This window comes from Neopsephotus bourkii, unplaced genomic scaffold, assembly GCF_033783945.1.
Source record: "Neopsephotus bourkii isolate Nb327-2 ecotype Australia unplaced genomic scaffold, CSIRO-AGI_Nbou_v1 NB_1128, whole genome shotgun sequence".
NCBI lineage: Eukaryota > Metazoa > Chordata > Aves > Psittaciformes > Psittacidae > Neopsephotus > Neopsephotus bourkii.
Window position 1 is genome coordinate 1 of NW_026901614.1, and position 16,806 is coordinate 16,806.

At 63.7% G+C, this 16,806-nt stretch overlaps 1 protein-coding gene across 1 annotated transcript in view; it reads left to right on the top strand.

Annotated features, from left to right (window-relative positions):
- Positions 1-16,599: 16,599 nt before the first annotated feature.
- Positions 16,600-16,806, top strand: part of SHANK3 (SH3 and multiple ankyrin repeat domains 3) — a 306,306-nt gene continuing 306,099 nt past the window's right edge. Inside the window, exon 1 of the mRNA XM_061362564.1 lies at positions 16,600-16,620. Within this exon, the coding sequence (XP_061218548.1) occupies positions 16,615-16,620 (6 nt within the window). The 5' untranslated portion in view covers positions 16,600-16,614. The remainder of the gene's footprint in view (positions 16,621-16,806) is intronic.

Sequence of the window (16,806 nt, forward strand, 5' to 3'; positions counted from 1 at the left end):
CCAGGAGGCAGATGATGAGGAGGGGGGACACCAGGAGGCAGATGATGAGGAGGGGGGACACCAGGAGGCAGATGATGGGTATGGGGGACACCAGGAGGCAGATGATGGGGACGGGGGACACCAGGAGGCAGATGATGAGGAGCGGGGACACCAGGAGGCAGATGATGGAGGGGGGACACCAGGAGGCAGATGATGAGGAGGGGGGACACCAGGAGGCAGATGATGAGGAGGGGGGACACCAGGAGGCAGATGATGAGGAGGGGGGACACCAGGAGGCAGATGATGAGGAGGGGGGACACCAGGAAGCAGATGATGGGGACAGGGGACACCAGGAAGCAGATGATGAGGAGGGGGGACACCAGGAGGCAGATGATGGGTATGGGGGACACCAGGAGGCAGATGATGAGGAGCGGGGACACCAGGAAGCAGATGATGAGGAGGGGGGACACCAGGAGGCAGATGATGGGTATGGGGGACACCAGGAGGCAGATGATGAGGAGCGGGGACACCAGGAGGCAGATGATGAGGAGGGGGGACACCAGGAGGCAGATGATGGGTATGGGGGACACCAGGAGGCAGATGATGAGGAGCGGGGACACCAGGAGGCAGATGATGGGGATGGGGGACACCAGGAGGCAGATGATGAGGAGGGGGGACACCAGGAGGCAGATGATGGGTATGGGGGACACCAGGAGGCAGATGATGAGGAGGGGGGCACCAGGAAGCAGATGATGAGGAGGGGGGACACCAGGAAGCAGATGATGAGGAGGGGGGACACCAGGAGGCAGATGATGAGGAGGGGGGACACAGGAGGCAGATGATGAGGAGGGGGGACACCAGGAGGCAGATGATGAGGAGGGGGGACACCAGGAAGCAGATGATGAGGAGGGGGGACACCAGGAGGCAGATGATGAGGAGGGGGGACACCAGGAGGCAGATGATGAGGAGGGGGGACACCAGGAGGCAGATGATGAGGAGGGGGGACACCAGGAAGCAGATGATGGGTATGGGGGACACCAGGAAGCAGATGATGAGGAGGGGGACACCAGGGGGCAGATGATGGGTATGCAGGGACTGTCTGTGTGTCCGGCCGGCACTGCTGCAGCTCTCAGGCTTCCGTCGGGGTTTCCTCCCAGCTCACGGTGCTCCCACAGGAAGGGAGAATCCCGGCTCCGGCAAAAGGTGCTTCCTGGCTCCCAGATAGGCTGCGGAGCCACATCCTGACCCCAGCGAGTGATGCTCAGCATCCCCCGATGACGCTCAGCATCCCCCGATGATGCTCAGTATCCCCCGATGATGCTCAGCATTCTCAGGTGATGCTCAGCACCCTCTGGTGATGCTCAGCACATCCCGGTGATGCCCAGCACCCTCTGGTGATGCTCAGCACTCCCCGGTGATGCCCAGCACCCCCCGTTGATGCTCAGCACCCTCTGGTGATGCTCAGCACATCCCGGTGATGCCCAGCACCCTCTGGTGATGCTCAGCACTCCCCGGTGATGCCCAGCACCCTGCAGTGATGCTCAGCACCCTCTGGTGATGCTCAGCACTCCCCGGTGATGCCCAGCACCCTGCAGTGATGCTCAGCACTCCCCGGTGATGCCCAGCACCCTCTGGTGATGCTCAGCACATCCCGGTGATGCTCAGCACCCTCTGGTGATGCTCAGCACTCCCCGGTGATCCCCAGCACCCTGCAGTGATGCTCAGCACCCCGCGATGATGTTCATCACCCCGCTTTGGTGCTCAACGTGCCCCACTGATGCTCAGCACCCCCCGGTGATGCCGGTGATGTGGGGGGTCACACATGCACGTGCGCGACGGGACCTGCGGCCTTGCCCTGGCACGGGACATCCGGAGGCTGCTGCCGGACACCGGGAGCGGAGGGCGCGGAAGCCTGGGGGGGGGCGGGGGTTTCCCGTCCCCTTCCTGGCAGGAAAGGGGCTGAGCCGGCGGCCGCGGGCTTCCTGGAGGCTCCAGCTCGGCGGGAGCTTGTGCAGGAGCACCGGGATCTGCCAGGTAACGGCACCGCCGGGGCCGAGCCTCGGCCGGGGGACGGCACGACCGTGGCTGGGGCTCCTCTGCTCGCTGCCGGCACAGCCCGGGCAGTGCCGTCGGGCCCAGCGGCTCCGGGGCTCCTCGCCCGGGGGTCACCGCGCGGGCTGGCCCCGGTCCTGAGCTCCGGGGTCGGTGGGGCCGGACCGGCAGCGCCATGAAGCGGCCTCGCCCGGGGGGTCCCTGCCCGGTTCTGGGGCAGCCCCCGGGAAGGGGCTCGCTGGGGGGGTCCGAACCGGGGCCGGGGCAATGGGGGGGGGGGGGTCCCGGCGCTGCGGGGGCGTGCCCGGGAGGTTCCCGCCCGCCCCTGGCCGCGCGGCTCCGCCGTTGCCATGGCAACTCCCTAAACTACCGCCCGCTGCCGGCGGGGGCCGCGCTCGCAGCTCCGCTCGCCCCCGCCCCGCCCCTCCCCGCCCCGCTCCGCTCCGCTCCCGGCGGCCGCCGCCGCCGCCGCTGCCCCCGGCCGCGCCGCCGCGATGGTGGCTGGGGCCGCGCCGCGCGTCCCGCAGGTAACGGGGCCGGGGGGAGCGGCGGGGTCAGCGCCGCGCTGCGGGGAGGGGGCGGCGGCGGGGGCCGGGTCTGGGCTCAGGTCCGAGTTCGGCTCCGGCTTCGGCTCCGGCTCCGGCTTCGGCTTCGGCTTCGGTTTCGGTTTCGGCCCCGGGTTCGGCTGCGAGTTCTGCTTTGGCTCCGGTTTCGGTTCCTGCTTCGGGTCCTAGTTCGGCTTCGGCTTCGGCTTCGGCTTCGGGTCCTAGTTCGGCTTCGGCTTCGGGTCCTAGTTCGGCTTCGGCTTCGGCTTCGGCTCCCGGCTGGGTCCGAGATCGGGTTCGGCTCCGGGTCCGGTTGTGGATCCGGCTCCGGGAGGGCTCTGCCGCCGCGGGCTGCCCCCGTTGCAGCCGGTGCCGGTGCCGGTGCCGGTGCCGGTGCAGGGCGGGTGGGATGGCGGCGGCAGCAGCCCCTGATACCGGCGGAGCTCGGCGGCGGGGGCCGGGGTCTGTGCGCTGCTGTGTGTGGGATGCCGGGGAGGGGGGGATGTTAGGGTCTGCGGTTGGTGCTACCGGTTGGCACCGGGGTGCTACTGGGGCTGTGTGCCGGGGAACTGGGCCGGTCGGTGCCTGTCCTGGGATCGGGCTGTTGTGAGGCGGCCGCAGCGCTGTTTGCAGCGGGATGCCCGCGGATCGGGGCTGTGGCTGGAGCTGGGATCCGGCGCTTGGGACCAGCATCTGTGTCGGAGCCGGGAGCTGGGCTGGGCTGTGCCGTGCTTGGGGGTGTGTGGGATGGAGAGCGGGGGCTGTGGCTGTCGCGGGAGGCTGCTTCGGGGATGAGGGCTGGGACTCGCCGCAGCTCGGTGTGCTCGGGGGTAGGTGCTGTCTGCAGCCACACGGACGTACTGGAAGCAGAGGCTGCGGTTTGGGGCTGGGGATGTGCTGGGAACAGAACCGCTGCTTTTCAGAGCCTGCATCAGGGACCGCGGGGTGCTCCGAAAGCATCAGGTAGAAGTGGGGCTTGTGGGGAATGCATTTGCTCTGGTAGTGTGGTTGCTTTGGGAACATATCTGTTTGCGGTCCTTGTACCCTTGTACGGGAGCACAATCAGGGGTATCTGCTCCCAGGGCTCTGCTTGGATGCTCAGCACCATTTTCCTGTGCACCTTTGTGTGTAAGCACCGTTTGCCTAGGAAGATGGGACAAGAGAGAATGGCTTGAACCTGCCCGAGGGGAGACTGAGCTGAGCTCTTAGGCAGAAGCTCTTCCGTGTGAGGGTGCTGAGGCGCTGGCACAGGGTGCCCAGAGAAGCTGTGGCTGCCCCATCCCTGGCAGTGCTCAAGGCCAGGTTGGACACAGGGGCTTGGAGCAAGCTGCTCCAGTGGAAGGGGTCCCTGCCCGTGGCAGGGGTTGGAGCTGGAGGAGCTTTAAGGTCCCTTCCAACCCAAACCATTCCAAGGTTCCGTGATTCCAAAGCCGTCTCCCCCTCAGGCAGTCATGGATAAGAAGCTGTTCTCTGGGATGGGTTGCACGGGGCAGTCTTTGTAGGGGTTTTGTGTGGGTTTGGTCTTGTTTCTGGGCTTCAGCTTGTGATGTGGTGTGTCCCGGAGAAGTGACTGTACCACATCCTGCTCCTCAGGCCTGCATCAGGGGAGCAGGATGCTCCAGAGCCGGGTTTACCTGCCCTGGTGCTGGTACCCATAAATGCCTGTGAGTGCCTGTGTAAATCCCAGTGCCAGCATGGAGGGAGCAATGGATTAAGCAAATAGGATTTGAACAAGTGCTGTACCTGCTGCTTCTTGCCTCGACGCCAGCGGGCAGGGACCCCCAAAGGCTTCAGTGATGGAAAGGTTGCATCTGCCAGGCACCAGTGAGAAACAGCCTCAGACACGGGGCCAGCTCTGCACTGGCACCAGTGGCAGGGCACGGTGGGTAGACTCTGGCTGTGCCTGCCCATGAGACGTTCTCTTGCCTCCTGTGGGTTTGTGCCAAGGATGTGGGGTGTAAGGGGAGGAGCTGGGGACTTGGCATCAGCTTCTGCATGGGCCTGCTCTCCCGAGGCATAAACTTCCCTCACAACTCCCATTGTCCTCCTGTCTCAACAGTGACATGTGGGTGATGGAGACACAGAACAAGGTTCCATAATGCCTTTTTATACCCACACTTAAACGCAAGGCAAGGTTTGTGTGCGCTTTGCGCTGCACAGGACCCCTTTGTGCTCTGCCCATCTGGGCAGATACGTGGTGAAAGGGGTGAGGGCAAAGAAGGGCGTGAAAGAGGTTATGACAAGGTTTTCTTCGCTAATAACCGTTTGTGTTGTGCTGCACAGGCTGTGTAACACCTCAGGATGCAGAGAATCACTGAGTTGTTGGAGTTGGAAGGGGCCTCAGGATAACACCCAAGTATTCCTAATGTTAGTAGTGTGGTATGAGTAATGCTGTGCTGTGTATTCTCACACCAGTGCTGGGTCCGGGGGGGCACCAGCAGCTCACTATAGAGTGTGCTGATGAGATTTCATCAGCTAAAAATCCCCGCTGCTGCCTCCGCACTCCCGAGCAGCAGCACATCTGCAAGTGGTGAGGAGCACCATGGAGATGGGCATGGGGATGGGCATGGGGTGCAGAGCACAGCAATGCATGTGTGGAGCTGAGGGGTCCCAGTGGGATGCGGGTCCCTGACCATGGGGGTGATGGAGGCTGGGCCTGCCCTGGGACGCAGCACAGGATGTGGGGCAGCAGTGGGGCTGCGTGGAGCTGGGCCCAGGCTGAGGGTGGTGTTTGGGGTATCACAGAGTCATGGGATGGTTTGTGTTAAAGGGACCTTAAAGCTCCTCCAGCTCCAACCCCTGCCACGGGCAGGGACCCCTTCCACTGGAGCAGCTTGCTCCAAGCCCCTGTGTCCAACCTGGCCTTGAGCACTGCCAGGGATGGGGCAGCCACAGCTTCTCTGGGCACCCTGTGCCAGCGCCTCAGCACCCTCCCAGGGCAGAGCTGTGTGATGAGGTGTGGGATTGGAGCAGCCTTGGGGTCTGAGGAACATTCCCAGGACAGGAGGTGAGGCTGGGAGGGCTCCTGCCCTGCTCTCCTCTGCTCAGCAGGGCTGGAGGGGCAGAGGGGAAGGATCCTCTCCATGTCCTGCCCTGCTCCAGCCCAGTGCTGACCGCTAACCCTGAAGGTGGGATCTGGTGGTCCCTTGGCACCAGGAGCACAGGGAGGAGGAGCCGGGGTGCAGCAGGAGCTTGATGGCCTGGTGGGGCAGAACCCCCCCCATGGGGCAGATTAAGCTATGGGGCAGGACTGGATGGGGGGGAGGGGGCCGTGCAGCTGAGAGGAGCACAGGGAGCGGATGCCATCCCACTCCTGCACACCCGGAGCTGCTGTCACTGTGACAACAGGCACTGCGCTGGCTCCGTGTCTTGGCTCCTGATGGCAGCGTGGGAAGGCCAGCGCTGCCTTTGTGCGGGATCAGCCCGAACTTCCCTGCACGGGGCCCTGTGCCGCCACCAGCAGCAGCAGCAGCGGCAGCAGCAGCTCCTCGGTGCGGGGACAGGGACGCGGTAACCGGAGAAGCGGGTCGGGAGCAGGCTCCGCTCATTAAACATTGATGGAAGCGCTCGGAGCGCAGCGAGAGCCGCCCGCACCGGGGCTCTGGGTGCTGCAGGGACCCGGCTGTGCCCCCCCGTGCGGCTCTGGGGAGCACGGGGCTGAGCAGAGCCCGGGGTGCGCAGGATGCGCCCCATGAGCATCCTCCTGCTCCCTCTGTTTGCAGCGCTGGGAAGGAGCGGGGGCTCTGGGCTGCTCCCATGGCAGGGTGATGACCGCAGCACAGTGGTTGGTTGGGCTCGTTGGCACTGAGGGGCCCTCAGGCTCAGAACCGCTGTGTCCGGGCCGCCTCCCCGGGACACACCGGCATTCCCGGCTCCTTTAGGGTGTGGTTTGCGCTTCCAGGTCCGGCGCTGTCGGCTTTTTATAGCCATCCCCATGGGAGCGCGGAGAATGGGAGGAAACGGGAGGGCTCGACCCTGGCCGCGGCTGTTCCGCAGGGAGGAAGCGGGTCCGGGCAGCCCGGGGGCACCTTCCTTCCCGCAGGAGGCTCCTGCCAGGCCCGCAGCGTGCCGGAGGATCCCTTGGGAAGGGAGTGCGGCTCCGGTGTGCGGGGGTACGGGACATAGGGCACTGGAGCATGGGGGCTGCGGCTGAGCCCCATCCTCTGTGGCTCCTGCTTGAGTGAGTGCAGAGGAGGCCATGGAGATGCTGCGAGGGCTGGAGCAGCTCTGCTCTGGAGCCAGGCTGAGAGAGCTGGGCTGGGGCAGCCTGGAGAAGAGAAGGCTCCTGAAGGGGAGACCTGAGAGCAGCTCCAGTGCCTAAAGGGGCTGCAGGAAAGCTGGAGAGGGGCTTGGGACAAGGGCCTGTAGGGACAGGGCAAGGGGAATGGCTTGAACCTGCCCGAGGGGAGACTGAGCTGAGCTCTTAGGCAGAAGCTCTTCCCTGTGAGGGTGCTGAGGCACTTGTAACCCCATGGACATCCCTGTTTGTACAAGGGCATTCCCAGTCTCCTGACATAGGAGTCTCCAGATGCTCCCCAGCTCCCAGCTGTCTTGGGGCTGATTTTCCTTCCCCTGACTTGTTCCTGATCATGTCGTGTCTGTTGGCTGGCTGGGACCTGCTGCTCTGCTGAGTCTGCAGCTGCTGCTTATCATAGAACCATAGAACCCCAGCCTGGTTTGGGTTAAAGGGACCTTAAAGCTCCTCCAGCTCCATCCCCTTCCCCTGGAGCAGCTTGCTCCAAGCCCCTGTGTCCAACCTGGCCTTGAGCACTGCCAGGGATGGGGCAGCCACAGCTTCTCTGGGCACCCTGTGCCAGCGCCTCAGCACCCTCACAGGGAAGAGCTTCTGCCTAAGAGCTCAGCTCAGTCTCCCCTGTTTCAGTTTTCACCCTGGAACGGGAAAGAGCTGCAGGAAAGGACAGGAATGCGGCTGTTTGTCATCCGAGAGTCAGGCTTAGACAAGCATGAGGCAGAATTGCCCTTCATGAGCAGGAGGAGTAACAGCCTCCCTGCTCTGAGCACAGCCCCTCTGGCTGCAGAGCCAGCAGGATCCTCAGGGATCGAGGGCCGGCATCCTGCAAGCTGCACGCTAAATACATTGCGTAGCGTCTGCATAACTGATTCTTGTGTGAAGAGTTTAATTTGTCAGCTCCAATAATAAACCCATAAATCTCCTCTGCTTGTTATCAGCGCCGGGAGAAGATGCTCCTGTTCCAAGCGTTTAATTTATCTCCTGAGCCGCTTCCTGCGCCTCTGCTGTTACCGGTTGTGTGTCCCCATGGCTGGTGCTGCTCTGGGGGCAGGAAGGATGGAGCTGGGGAGGAGAAGCTTGTGCTGGAGGTCCTGGTGGAATGGGGATGGGGTGGATGAGAGCCAAGGATGGAGCGAGGCCGAGCAGCGGCTCTGCAGCTCAGAGCCACCTTCAGGACCAGCTCAGTGCCCTTGCCTGCCTCTGGGGGTGATCCGAGCACAGCCCCATCACTGTTGCTGGTGTCAGCCATTGGTACCCTCATTCATGGGAACCTCCACACATGGCAGGAACCGTCACTGTTCTGACCCCATGGGCTCCCCGTGGCAGGGAGCTGCACCATTCCATTAGTGCCACATCCCAGTGTTCCCCCAGTGCCACATCCCAGTGTTCCCCCAGTGCCACATCCCAGTGTTCCCCCAGTGCCACATCCCAGTGTTCCCCCAGTGCCACATCCCAGTGTTCCCCCAGTGCCACATCCCAGTGTTCCCTCAGTGCCACATCCCAGTGTTCCCCCAGTGCCACATCCCAGTGTTCCCCCAGTGCCACATCCCAGTGTTCCCCCAGTGCCACATCCCAGTGTTCCCCCAGTGCCACATCCCAGTGTTCCCCCAGTGCCACATCCCAGTGTTCCCCCAGTGCCACATCCAGGCCGTTTCCCACTGCCCTCGTGCTGTGACATGAGGACACCAGAAGTGCTGCCTCCTTCCCCCAGTGTTCAGGGTGCTGCAGCCTCTTACCATGTCCCTGTCACTGCACCTACTCAGGCACTGATCTTGCTCCTGCCTTTCTCTGAGGCCAGTTTGTCTTTCCCTTTGCTCATTCCTTCCTCCTGGTTCTGAGTCCTCCTGACTGCATCTTCCCAGGGAGCCCGATGGGTTCCCTGGAGCCACACAACTGATGCTGCCCAGTCCTGCGCCCATCAGAGGTGTGTGGCTGTGCCCAGGCTCTGCAGACACCTATTCCCCATGGGGATAGCTCCAGCCCAAGCCCACTGCATCCGTGGGCCCTTGTTGGCTTTGGACCCTGCTCTGTGCTGCAGGAAGAGATTCTGGATGGTGCATGGATGGATGGAGGGGGGCTGCTCGGTCCCACCCTCTGCATCCCTGTGCCCAGCGGTGTTTGCCCTCAATGCTGGTCCTGGTCTGATGTCCCCATGGGCACAGCAGCCCCTGCCCCAGAGCCCGGCTCCATTTTGGTGTTCGTGGTGCCGAGGCACAGGAGAGGGACTCAGTTCACCGTGGTCCAGCTTCAAGCTCACCCAGTCCAACCTTACCCCAGCACTGCCAAGGCCACCACTGCCCCATGGCACTGAGGATGTGTGAACCCTTGCAGGGCCGGTGCCTGCAGCCCTGCCCTGGGCAGCCTGTTCCAATGCTGAGCACCCTCTGGGGGCAGGAATTGTTCCTCAGCTCCATCTAACCCTGCCCTGGTGCAGCTTGAGGCCGGTTCCTCTTGTCCCATCCCTTGTTCCTTGGGAGCAGAGCCCAGCCCCTCCTGGCTCCATCCTCCTCTCAGGCACTTGGAGGCAGCCATCAGGTCCCCCCTGAGCCTTCTCTTCTCCATCTGAACCCCCCAGGGCCATGCTCCAGATGTGCACAGCTGGAGCAGAACACACACCCTGTGGATGCTCTGCAGGTCCTCCATTGGCAGCTGAGGTGGTTTCCTGTGTTTCATGGCACACGTGCTCCCATGAGCTGCTCTCAGGAGGGGTGTCCATGGGGCAGCAGCGGCTCTGCCTACAGCATCCTGTGAGGGCCCCATGGGACTCCAGCAGTGTCACTTTACACTCGTCCATGTGCCAGCAGTGCTCCCGCTGGAGCTGCTCTTAGGAAGCCTTCAGCCCCGTGTCCCCCGCCTGTCCCCGTGCACCCACAGGTGGGGTCCTCACAGCACCCTGCACCCACTGGCACTGCTGCAGCCTGGAACGTGACGCATCCATGGTCAGGGCTCCACACTGGAGCAGCCAGTTCAGGTGCTCGCTGGGATGGAGCCGCAGTGAGGAGCGAGCCAAGAGCACCCCCGTACCCAGCACAGAGCACAGGGGTTCCAGACCCCTCTGCTGCCCCTGCCCATGGCTGCTCCTGTCTTGGCCCCAGGCACTGCACTCACCTGCTGCACGTGGTGAGAGGTGCGGGGGACCCCGACCGCCCCATGCAATCCATGGGTCTGGATGGGATGCACCCGCGGGTGCTGAGGGAACTGGCGGAGGTCATTGCTAGACCGCTCTCCATCATCTTTACCAAGCCTTGGGATACGGGAGAGGTGCCTGAGGACTGGAGGAAAGCAAATGTCACTCCTGTCCTCACAAAGGGCAAGAAGGAGGACCCGGGTAACTATAGACCGGTCAGCCTTAGAGAGCAGTGTAGGGGAGAGGGACCTGGGGGTCCTGGTGGACGACAGGGTGACCATGAGCCGACACTGTGCCCTTGTGGCCAAGAAGGCCAATGGCATCCTGGGGTGTATTAGAAGGGGGGGTGGTTAGTAGGTCGAGAGAGGTCCTCCTTCCCCTCTACTCTGCCCTGGTGAGACCTCATCTGGAATATTGGGTCCAGTTCTGGGCCCCTCAGTTCAAGAAGGACAGGGACCTGCTGGAGAGAGTCCAGCGCAGGGCAACTGAGATGATGAAGGGAGTGGAGCATCTCCCTTATGAGGAAAGACTGAGGGAGCTGGGTCTCTATAGTTTGGAGAAGAGGAGACTGAGGGGTGACCTTATTAGTGTATATAAATATATAAAGGGGGAGTGTCCCGAGGATGGAGCCAGGCTCTTCTCAGTGGCAAACAATGATAGGGCAAGGGGCAATGGGTACAAACTGGAACACAAGAGGTTCCACTTAAACCTGAGAAGAAACTTCTTCTCAGTGAGGGTGACGGAACACTGGACCAGGCTGCCCAGGGAGGTTGTGGAGTCTCCTTCTCTGGAGGCATTCCAAACCCGCCTGGACACGTTCCTGTGTAACCTTATCTAGGTGTTCCTGCTCCGGCAGGGGGATTGGACTGGATGAGCTTCTGAGGTCCCTTCCAATCTCTAACTGGGATACTGGGATACTGTGATACTGTGATACTGTGCCTGCATCCCCTTCCCTGGTGCTCTGAGCTGGGCTGCTCCCTTGGGGAGCTGCATTATCCTCATGCATGGTCCCACTGAGCCGTGCTGGGGAGCAGGGGCAGAGCCCCTTGGGTGGCAGTGACTGTGCTGTCTGTGGGGTGAGGCTGGGCCCACAGGGCTCAGGCTGCTGCTGCAGTGGGGCAGCACTTGCTGGAGGTGACTCTGCCCCTCTCCTTGGTGTCCTGCGTGGCACTGGTGTGGTGCTGGTGCACTGGCTCTGTACTGGTGCTGCACTGGTTCTCTGCTGACGCTGTCCTTGCTCTCTTGCCCACAGGTTGATGAAGAGGCAGCGCTGTGACCCCGCGCCACTCATTCAAGGTAAGCTCTGTCCTGTCCCTAGGGAGCACCCTGGGATGCAATGGCAGAGGCTGGGGCTTGGGGTCCAGCACTTGTCCTGGGATGGGGTGACCTGGCCAGGACACTGGGACAGAGCCCCCGGCCCTGGTGCTGAGGATGCAGGGTTGGGCTGAGCTCAGGCTGTCAGTGGGGCAGGAGGCTCTGAGCCAGGGGTGGGTCATTGCTATGTGATGGGTTTGAGGAGAGGTCCTGGGGGGCATGGACCAGCCGGGTCTGCACAGGCCCATCCTGCTGGGGTCCGGGGTGTCCCTGCCCGTGGCAGGGGTTGGAATGGGAGGAGCCTCAAGGTCCTTTCCCACCCAAACTCGATCAAGTTCTGTGATCCCAAGCCCACCCTGCCTGCTCCCAGAGCACATCCATCACGTGCAGGTCCCAAACCCGTTGCTGTCACAAGAGCACTTGGAGCAGGTCACTGCACAGCAGACAGCTCTGTCCTGGTCCTCCTCCTCCCACAGCAGCACAGCAGATCCCAGTGGGAGCAGGGCCTGGCTCAGCAATCCCTGGTGCTTCTCCTGTTCCCAGCTCCTTCCCTCCCCGTGCAGCAGGAGCCCAGGTCTGTGGGACACGGGGAGGCTGCTCCTCATCACCGGCTGCTGCCCATCCTGTGGGTGCTGCCTGCACCCTCTTCTCTTCCCAAGCAGCTCCCCCACTGCGGGCTGGGAGCAGGAAGGGCAGGGATGCCGCAGGGATTAGTCCCAGACAGGCAGATGGAGGCAGCGTTATCCTATTAGCCAGGAGCTAAGCGGGATCAGCCCCGGGTGATGGCGGAGCAGGATGCGCCTGTGGGGTGGTGGCCACCCCAGCACCGGCTCTGCAGTGTCTGTGAGCCCTTGGGAACAGGTCAGAGCCGCAGCGAGGGACGGGCTCAGCACCCCTGTGCTCTGCTGGGGGGCTTGGGGTGGTGCTGGGACAGGGACAGGGACAGGGACAGGGAGAGGTCACTGCAGTGGGGCTGAGGGCATGGTGCTGGGAGCGCACTGGTGGTGATGGGGAGGAGGGGAGCAGGTCCTGCACTGCAGGTTCCTTGCTGCTTTCTGCATGGGTCTGTGCTCCATGGGAGGACACAGAGGAGCGAGGGTGGGATGAGTGGGAACCTAATGATGGGGCTTCCTTGTCCTTGGGCTGTGCGGACCTGCAGGGCTGCCCAGGACAGGGGCTGGAGCTGCAGGAGCTGGAAGGCCCCTTCCAACATAAGCCAGGCTTGGGGCCCTGTGACTGCGTGGGCTTCCTGCCAGGGGCTGGTTCCTCCTGGCTGTGTCCTCGTGTGTCTGTCCCAGGCATGGTCCTCTCCTGCACTGCCACTGTGTATGTGTGGGTGTCCTTGTGCTGGGTCCATGCGAGGAGCTGATGGGTTCAGGGATGTGGGGATGGGAGGGGGTTCCAGTCCATCCCATGCACATGGAGGAAATGGCAGACGGCAAGACCCGGGACCCCGCAGGGTGCGCATGCTAGGATCAGGGACCGAGGGCAGCATCAGGGACCCCAGGGCAGGATCAGGGACCCCAGGGCAGCATCAGGGACCCCAGGGCAGCATCAGGGACCCCAGGGCAGGATCAGGGACCCCAGGGCAGGATCAGGGACCGAGGGCAGCATCAGGGACCCCAGGGCAGGATCAGGGACCCCAGGGCAGGATCAGGGACCCCAGGGCAGCATCAGGGACCCCAGGGCAGCATCAGGGACCCCAGGGCAGCATCAGGGACCCCAGGGCAGCATCAGGGACCCCAGGGCAGCATCAGGGACCCCAGGGCACACAGGGACCCCAGGGCAGCATCAGGGACCCCAGGACAGGATCAGGGACCCCAGGGCAGGATCAGGGACCCCAGGGCAGGATCAGGGACCAAGGGCAGGATCAGGGACCCCAGGGCAGGATCAGGGACCCCAGGGCAGGATCAGGGACCCCGGGCAGGATCAGGGACCCCAGGGCAGGATCAGGGACCCCAGGACAGGATCAGGGACCCCAGGGCAGGATCAGGGACCCCAGGGCAGCATCAGGGACCCCAGGCAGGATCAGGGACCCCAGGGCAGCATCAGGGACCCCAGGGCAGCATCAGGGACCCCAGGGCAAACAGCACCCAGATCAGGGACCCCAGGGCAGGATCAGGGACCCCAGGGCAGGATCAGGGACCCCAGGGCAGCATCAGGGACCCCAGGGCAGGATCAGGGACCCAGGGCAGCATCAGGGACCCCAGGGCAGGATCAGGGACCCCAGGGCAGGATCAGGGACCCCAGGGCAGGATCAGGGACCCCAGGGCAGCATCAGGGACCCCAGGGCAGCATCAGGGACCCCAGGGCAGGATCAGGGACCCCAGGGCAGGATCAGGGACCCCAGGGCAGCATCAGGGACCCCAGGGCAGCATCAGGGACCCCAGGGCAGGATCAGGGACCCCAGGGCAGGATCAGGGACCCCAGGGCAGCATCAGGGACCAAGGGCAGGATCAGGGACCCCAGGGCAGGATCAGGGACCGAGGGCAGGATCAGGGACCCCAGGGCAGCATCAGGGACCCCAGGGCAGGATCAGGGACCCCAGGGCAGGATCAGGGACCCCAGGGCAGCATCAGGGACCCCAGGGCAGGATCAGGGACCCCAGGGCAGGATCAGGGACCCCAGGGCAGCATCAGGACCAAGGGCAGGATCAGGGACCCCAGGGCAGGATCAGGGACCCCAGGGCAGCATCAGGGACCCCAGGGCAGGATCAGGGACCCCAGGGCAGGATCAGGGACCCCAGGGCAGGATCAGGGACCCCAGGGCAGCATCAGGGACCCCAGGGCAGGATCAGGGACCCCAGGGCAGCATCAGGGACCCCAGGGCAGATCAACCCCAGGGCAGCATCAGGGACCAAGGGCAGGATCAGGGACCCCAGGGCAGGATCAGGGACCCCAGGGCAGGATCAGGGACTCTGGGGCAGGATCAGGGACCCCAGGGCAGGATCAGGGACCAAGGGCAGGATCAGGGACCCCAGGGCAGCATCAGGGACCCCAGGGCAGCATCAGGGACCCCAGGGCAGGATCAGGGACCCCAGGGCAGCATCAGGGACCAAGGGCAGGATCAGGGACCCCAGGGCAGCATCAGGGACCCCAGGGCAGGATCAGGGACCCCAGGGCAGATCAGGGACCCCAGGGCAGGATCAGGGACCCCAGGGCAGCATCAGGGACCAAGGGCAGGATCAGGGACCCCAGGGCAGCATCAGGGACCCCAGGGCAGCATCAGGGACCCCAGGGCAGCATCAGGGACCCCAGGGCAGGATCAGGGACCCCAGGGCAGCATCAGGGACCCCAGGGCAGCATCAGGGACCCCGCAGGGTGTGCAGGGCCTCACATGTGCTGGTGTTGTGCTGATGGCAGCGTGTTGTGCTGATGACAGTGCGTGGCTCTGGTTTCCATGGTGACTGTGTTCAGTGATGTTCCCATGGCTACACCCGTGCTGGATCCCAGAGCATCCCAGTGAGGCTGCTCCATTGAGCCCTGCTCCGGGGTGGCAGGGGCCGCAGGGGCAGCGTTCAGTGCAAGAACCAGACCCCGAGAAGGGGCGTGTGACAGGATCCTGGATTTGGGAGGCTACAGATGCTCCCTAAGGTCCCTTCCAGCCCTAACCTTTGACTGTGGGGTTCAGGCACTGCCAGGGCTGTGTGTGCAGTGGGATGGGGCTGGTCCTGACCTCCTGCCCCAGCCCCTCACTGCTGCTCCTGTGTCAGTTTGCTCTGCAGGACCAGCAGGAGGTGTTTGCCTTCAGGGCAAACCAGGCTGGGGCACAAGCTGGACCAGCAGCGTGGCTCTGGTGGGGAGGGATGAGTGGATCCATCCTGGAGCTGGGGATGTGCGACCTGGAGCTGTGCAGGGCTGTGACCCGTGGGAAACCAGTGTTCAGGGGCAGGGGTTCCCAGTGCCTGTCCTGTGGGGACTGGGATCCAGCTGGGACAGTGCCTGGAGAGAGCAGGAAACTTTGCCTTGGCCGAGTGATGCTGAACAGACCTACCCTGTGTTCATTCATGACCCCTCACTGCAGGAGAGACATTGAGGGGCTGGAGCGGGGCCAGAGAAGGGAATGGAGCTGGAGCAGGGCCTGGAGCACAGGGGAGATGGGGAAGGGCTGAGGGACCTGGGGGGTTCAGATGGAGAAGAGAAGGCTCAGGGGGGACCTGATGGCTGCCTCCAAGTGCCTGAGAGGAGGATGGAGCCAGGAGGGGCTGGGCTCTGCTCCCAAGGAACAAGGGATGGGACAAGAGGAACCGGCCTCAAGCTGCACCCGGGCAGGGTTAGATGGAGCTGAGGAACAATTCCTGCCCCAGAGGGTGCTCAGCATTGGAACAGGCTGCCCAGGGCAGGGCTGCAGGCACCGGCCCTGCAAGGGTTCACACATCCTCAGTGCCATGGGGCAGTGGTGGCCTTGGCAGTGCTGGGAACGGTTGGACTGGATGAGCTTGAAGCTGTTTCCCCACCGGGGTGATTCCATGCTTCCCCAGCAGGGAATCTGCTCCTGTGATTCCCCAGTGCTGCACTCACTGGTGCCTGGGCTCTGGGCTCCTCTCCTGCAGCAGATGCAGGCAGTGAGGGGGCAGCGCTCGGGCATCCCTGTGCCCAGCACTATCCCCCATCACCCCACAGACAGGATCCCTGTGTGGGCCCAGGATGCTGCTCCTCATCCTGCTGCCCTCTCTGGGATCAGCACCACTCTGCATCCCCCTGCCTGCTGGGGCAGTGGGTTTGCTCCCATGAGCAGTGCAATGGGACTTGCCCTTTGATCATCCACATATCCCAAGTGACCCAGTGACCCTGAAGAACAGGCAAAGGGAAAAGCCATGGGCATTGCCATCACCCATGAGGTGCTGTAGGGCACTGCTGGCAGGTGAAGGTGGGTCAATGGGCTCTGCTCCTGCTGCTCCTGAGCTCCCTGTTGGGTGAGTGCAGTGCCCTATGGGTCAGCTCTGGAGGCCAGGGCAGCGGTGGCAAAAGGACAAGGCTGGGCTGGTACAGAGCATGCTACCATTGACGTGGCACTGGGACAGAGCCATAGCAAACACTGGTGCTGGGGGACCTGGACCTGCTTGTGCCAGATAAGCACCGAGGGCGGCTCCGGCCCTGCGGGGCCCTTGCACTGGGCAGGACACCGGGACCAGCCCTGGGTGCTGGGAGCGTGGCCTGGGCGAGCTCTGGGCTCCCAATGCTGAGGTCAGGTCTGTGGTGGGGACAGAGCCCCCCAAGGAGCCCATCCCTGTGCCTGTCCCTGTGTCCATGCGCGCTGACCGCATCCCCCATCCATCAGTAACCCCGGGGGTGGTGGGGCTGGTCCATGGGCTCTGCCTGTGCTGAACGTGAACACTCAGACCCATGGAGGTGAGGGGGGTCTGGGGGGCTCCATGCCCAGGGGTCCCGGTGCTGGGAGCAGTCAGGAGTGGGAGGAACCCCTGTGATGGAGCCGGGAGCAGACTCCCAGTGGGAGCACGGCTCCGGTCTGTACAGGGGGGCTGCAGGCAGGGGGGCTGCTGGTGCGGGCAGGGGGATGTGCCCTGTCCCAGTGCG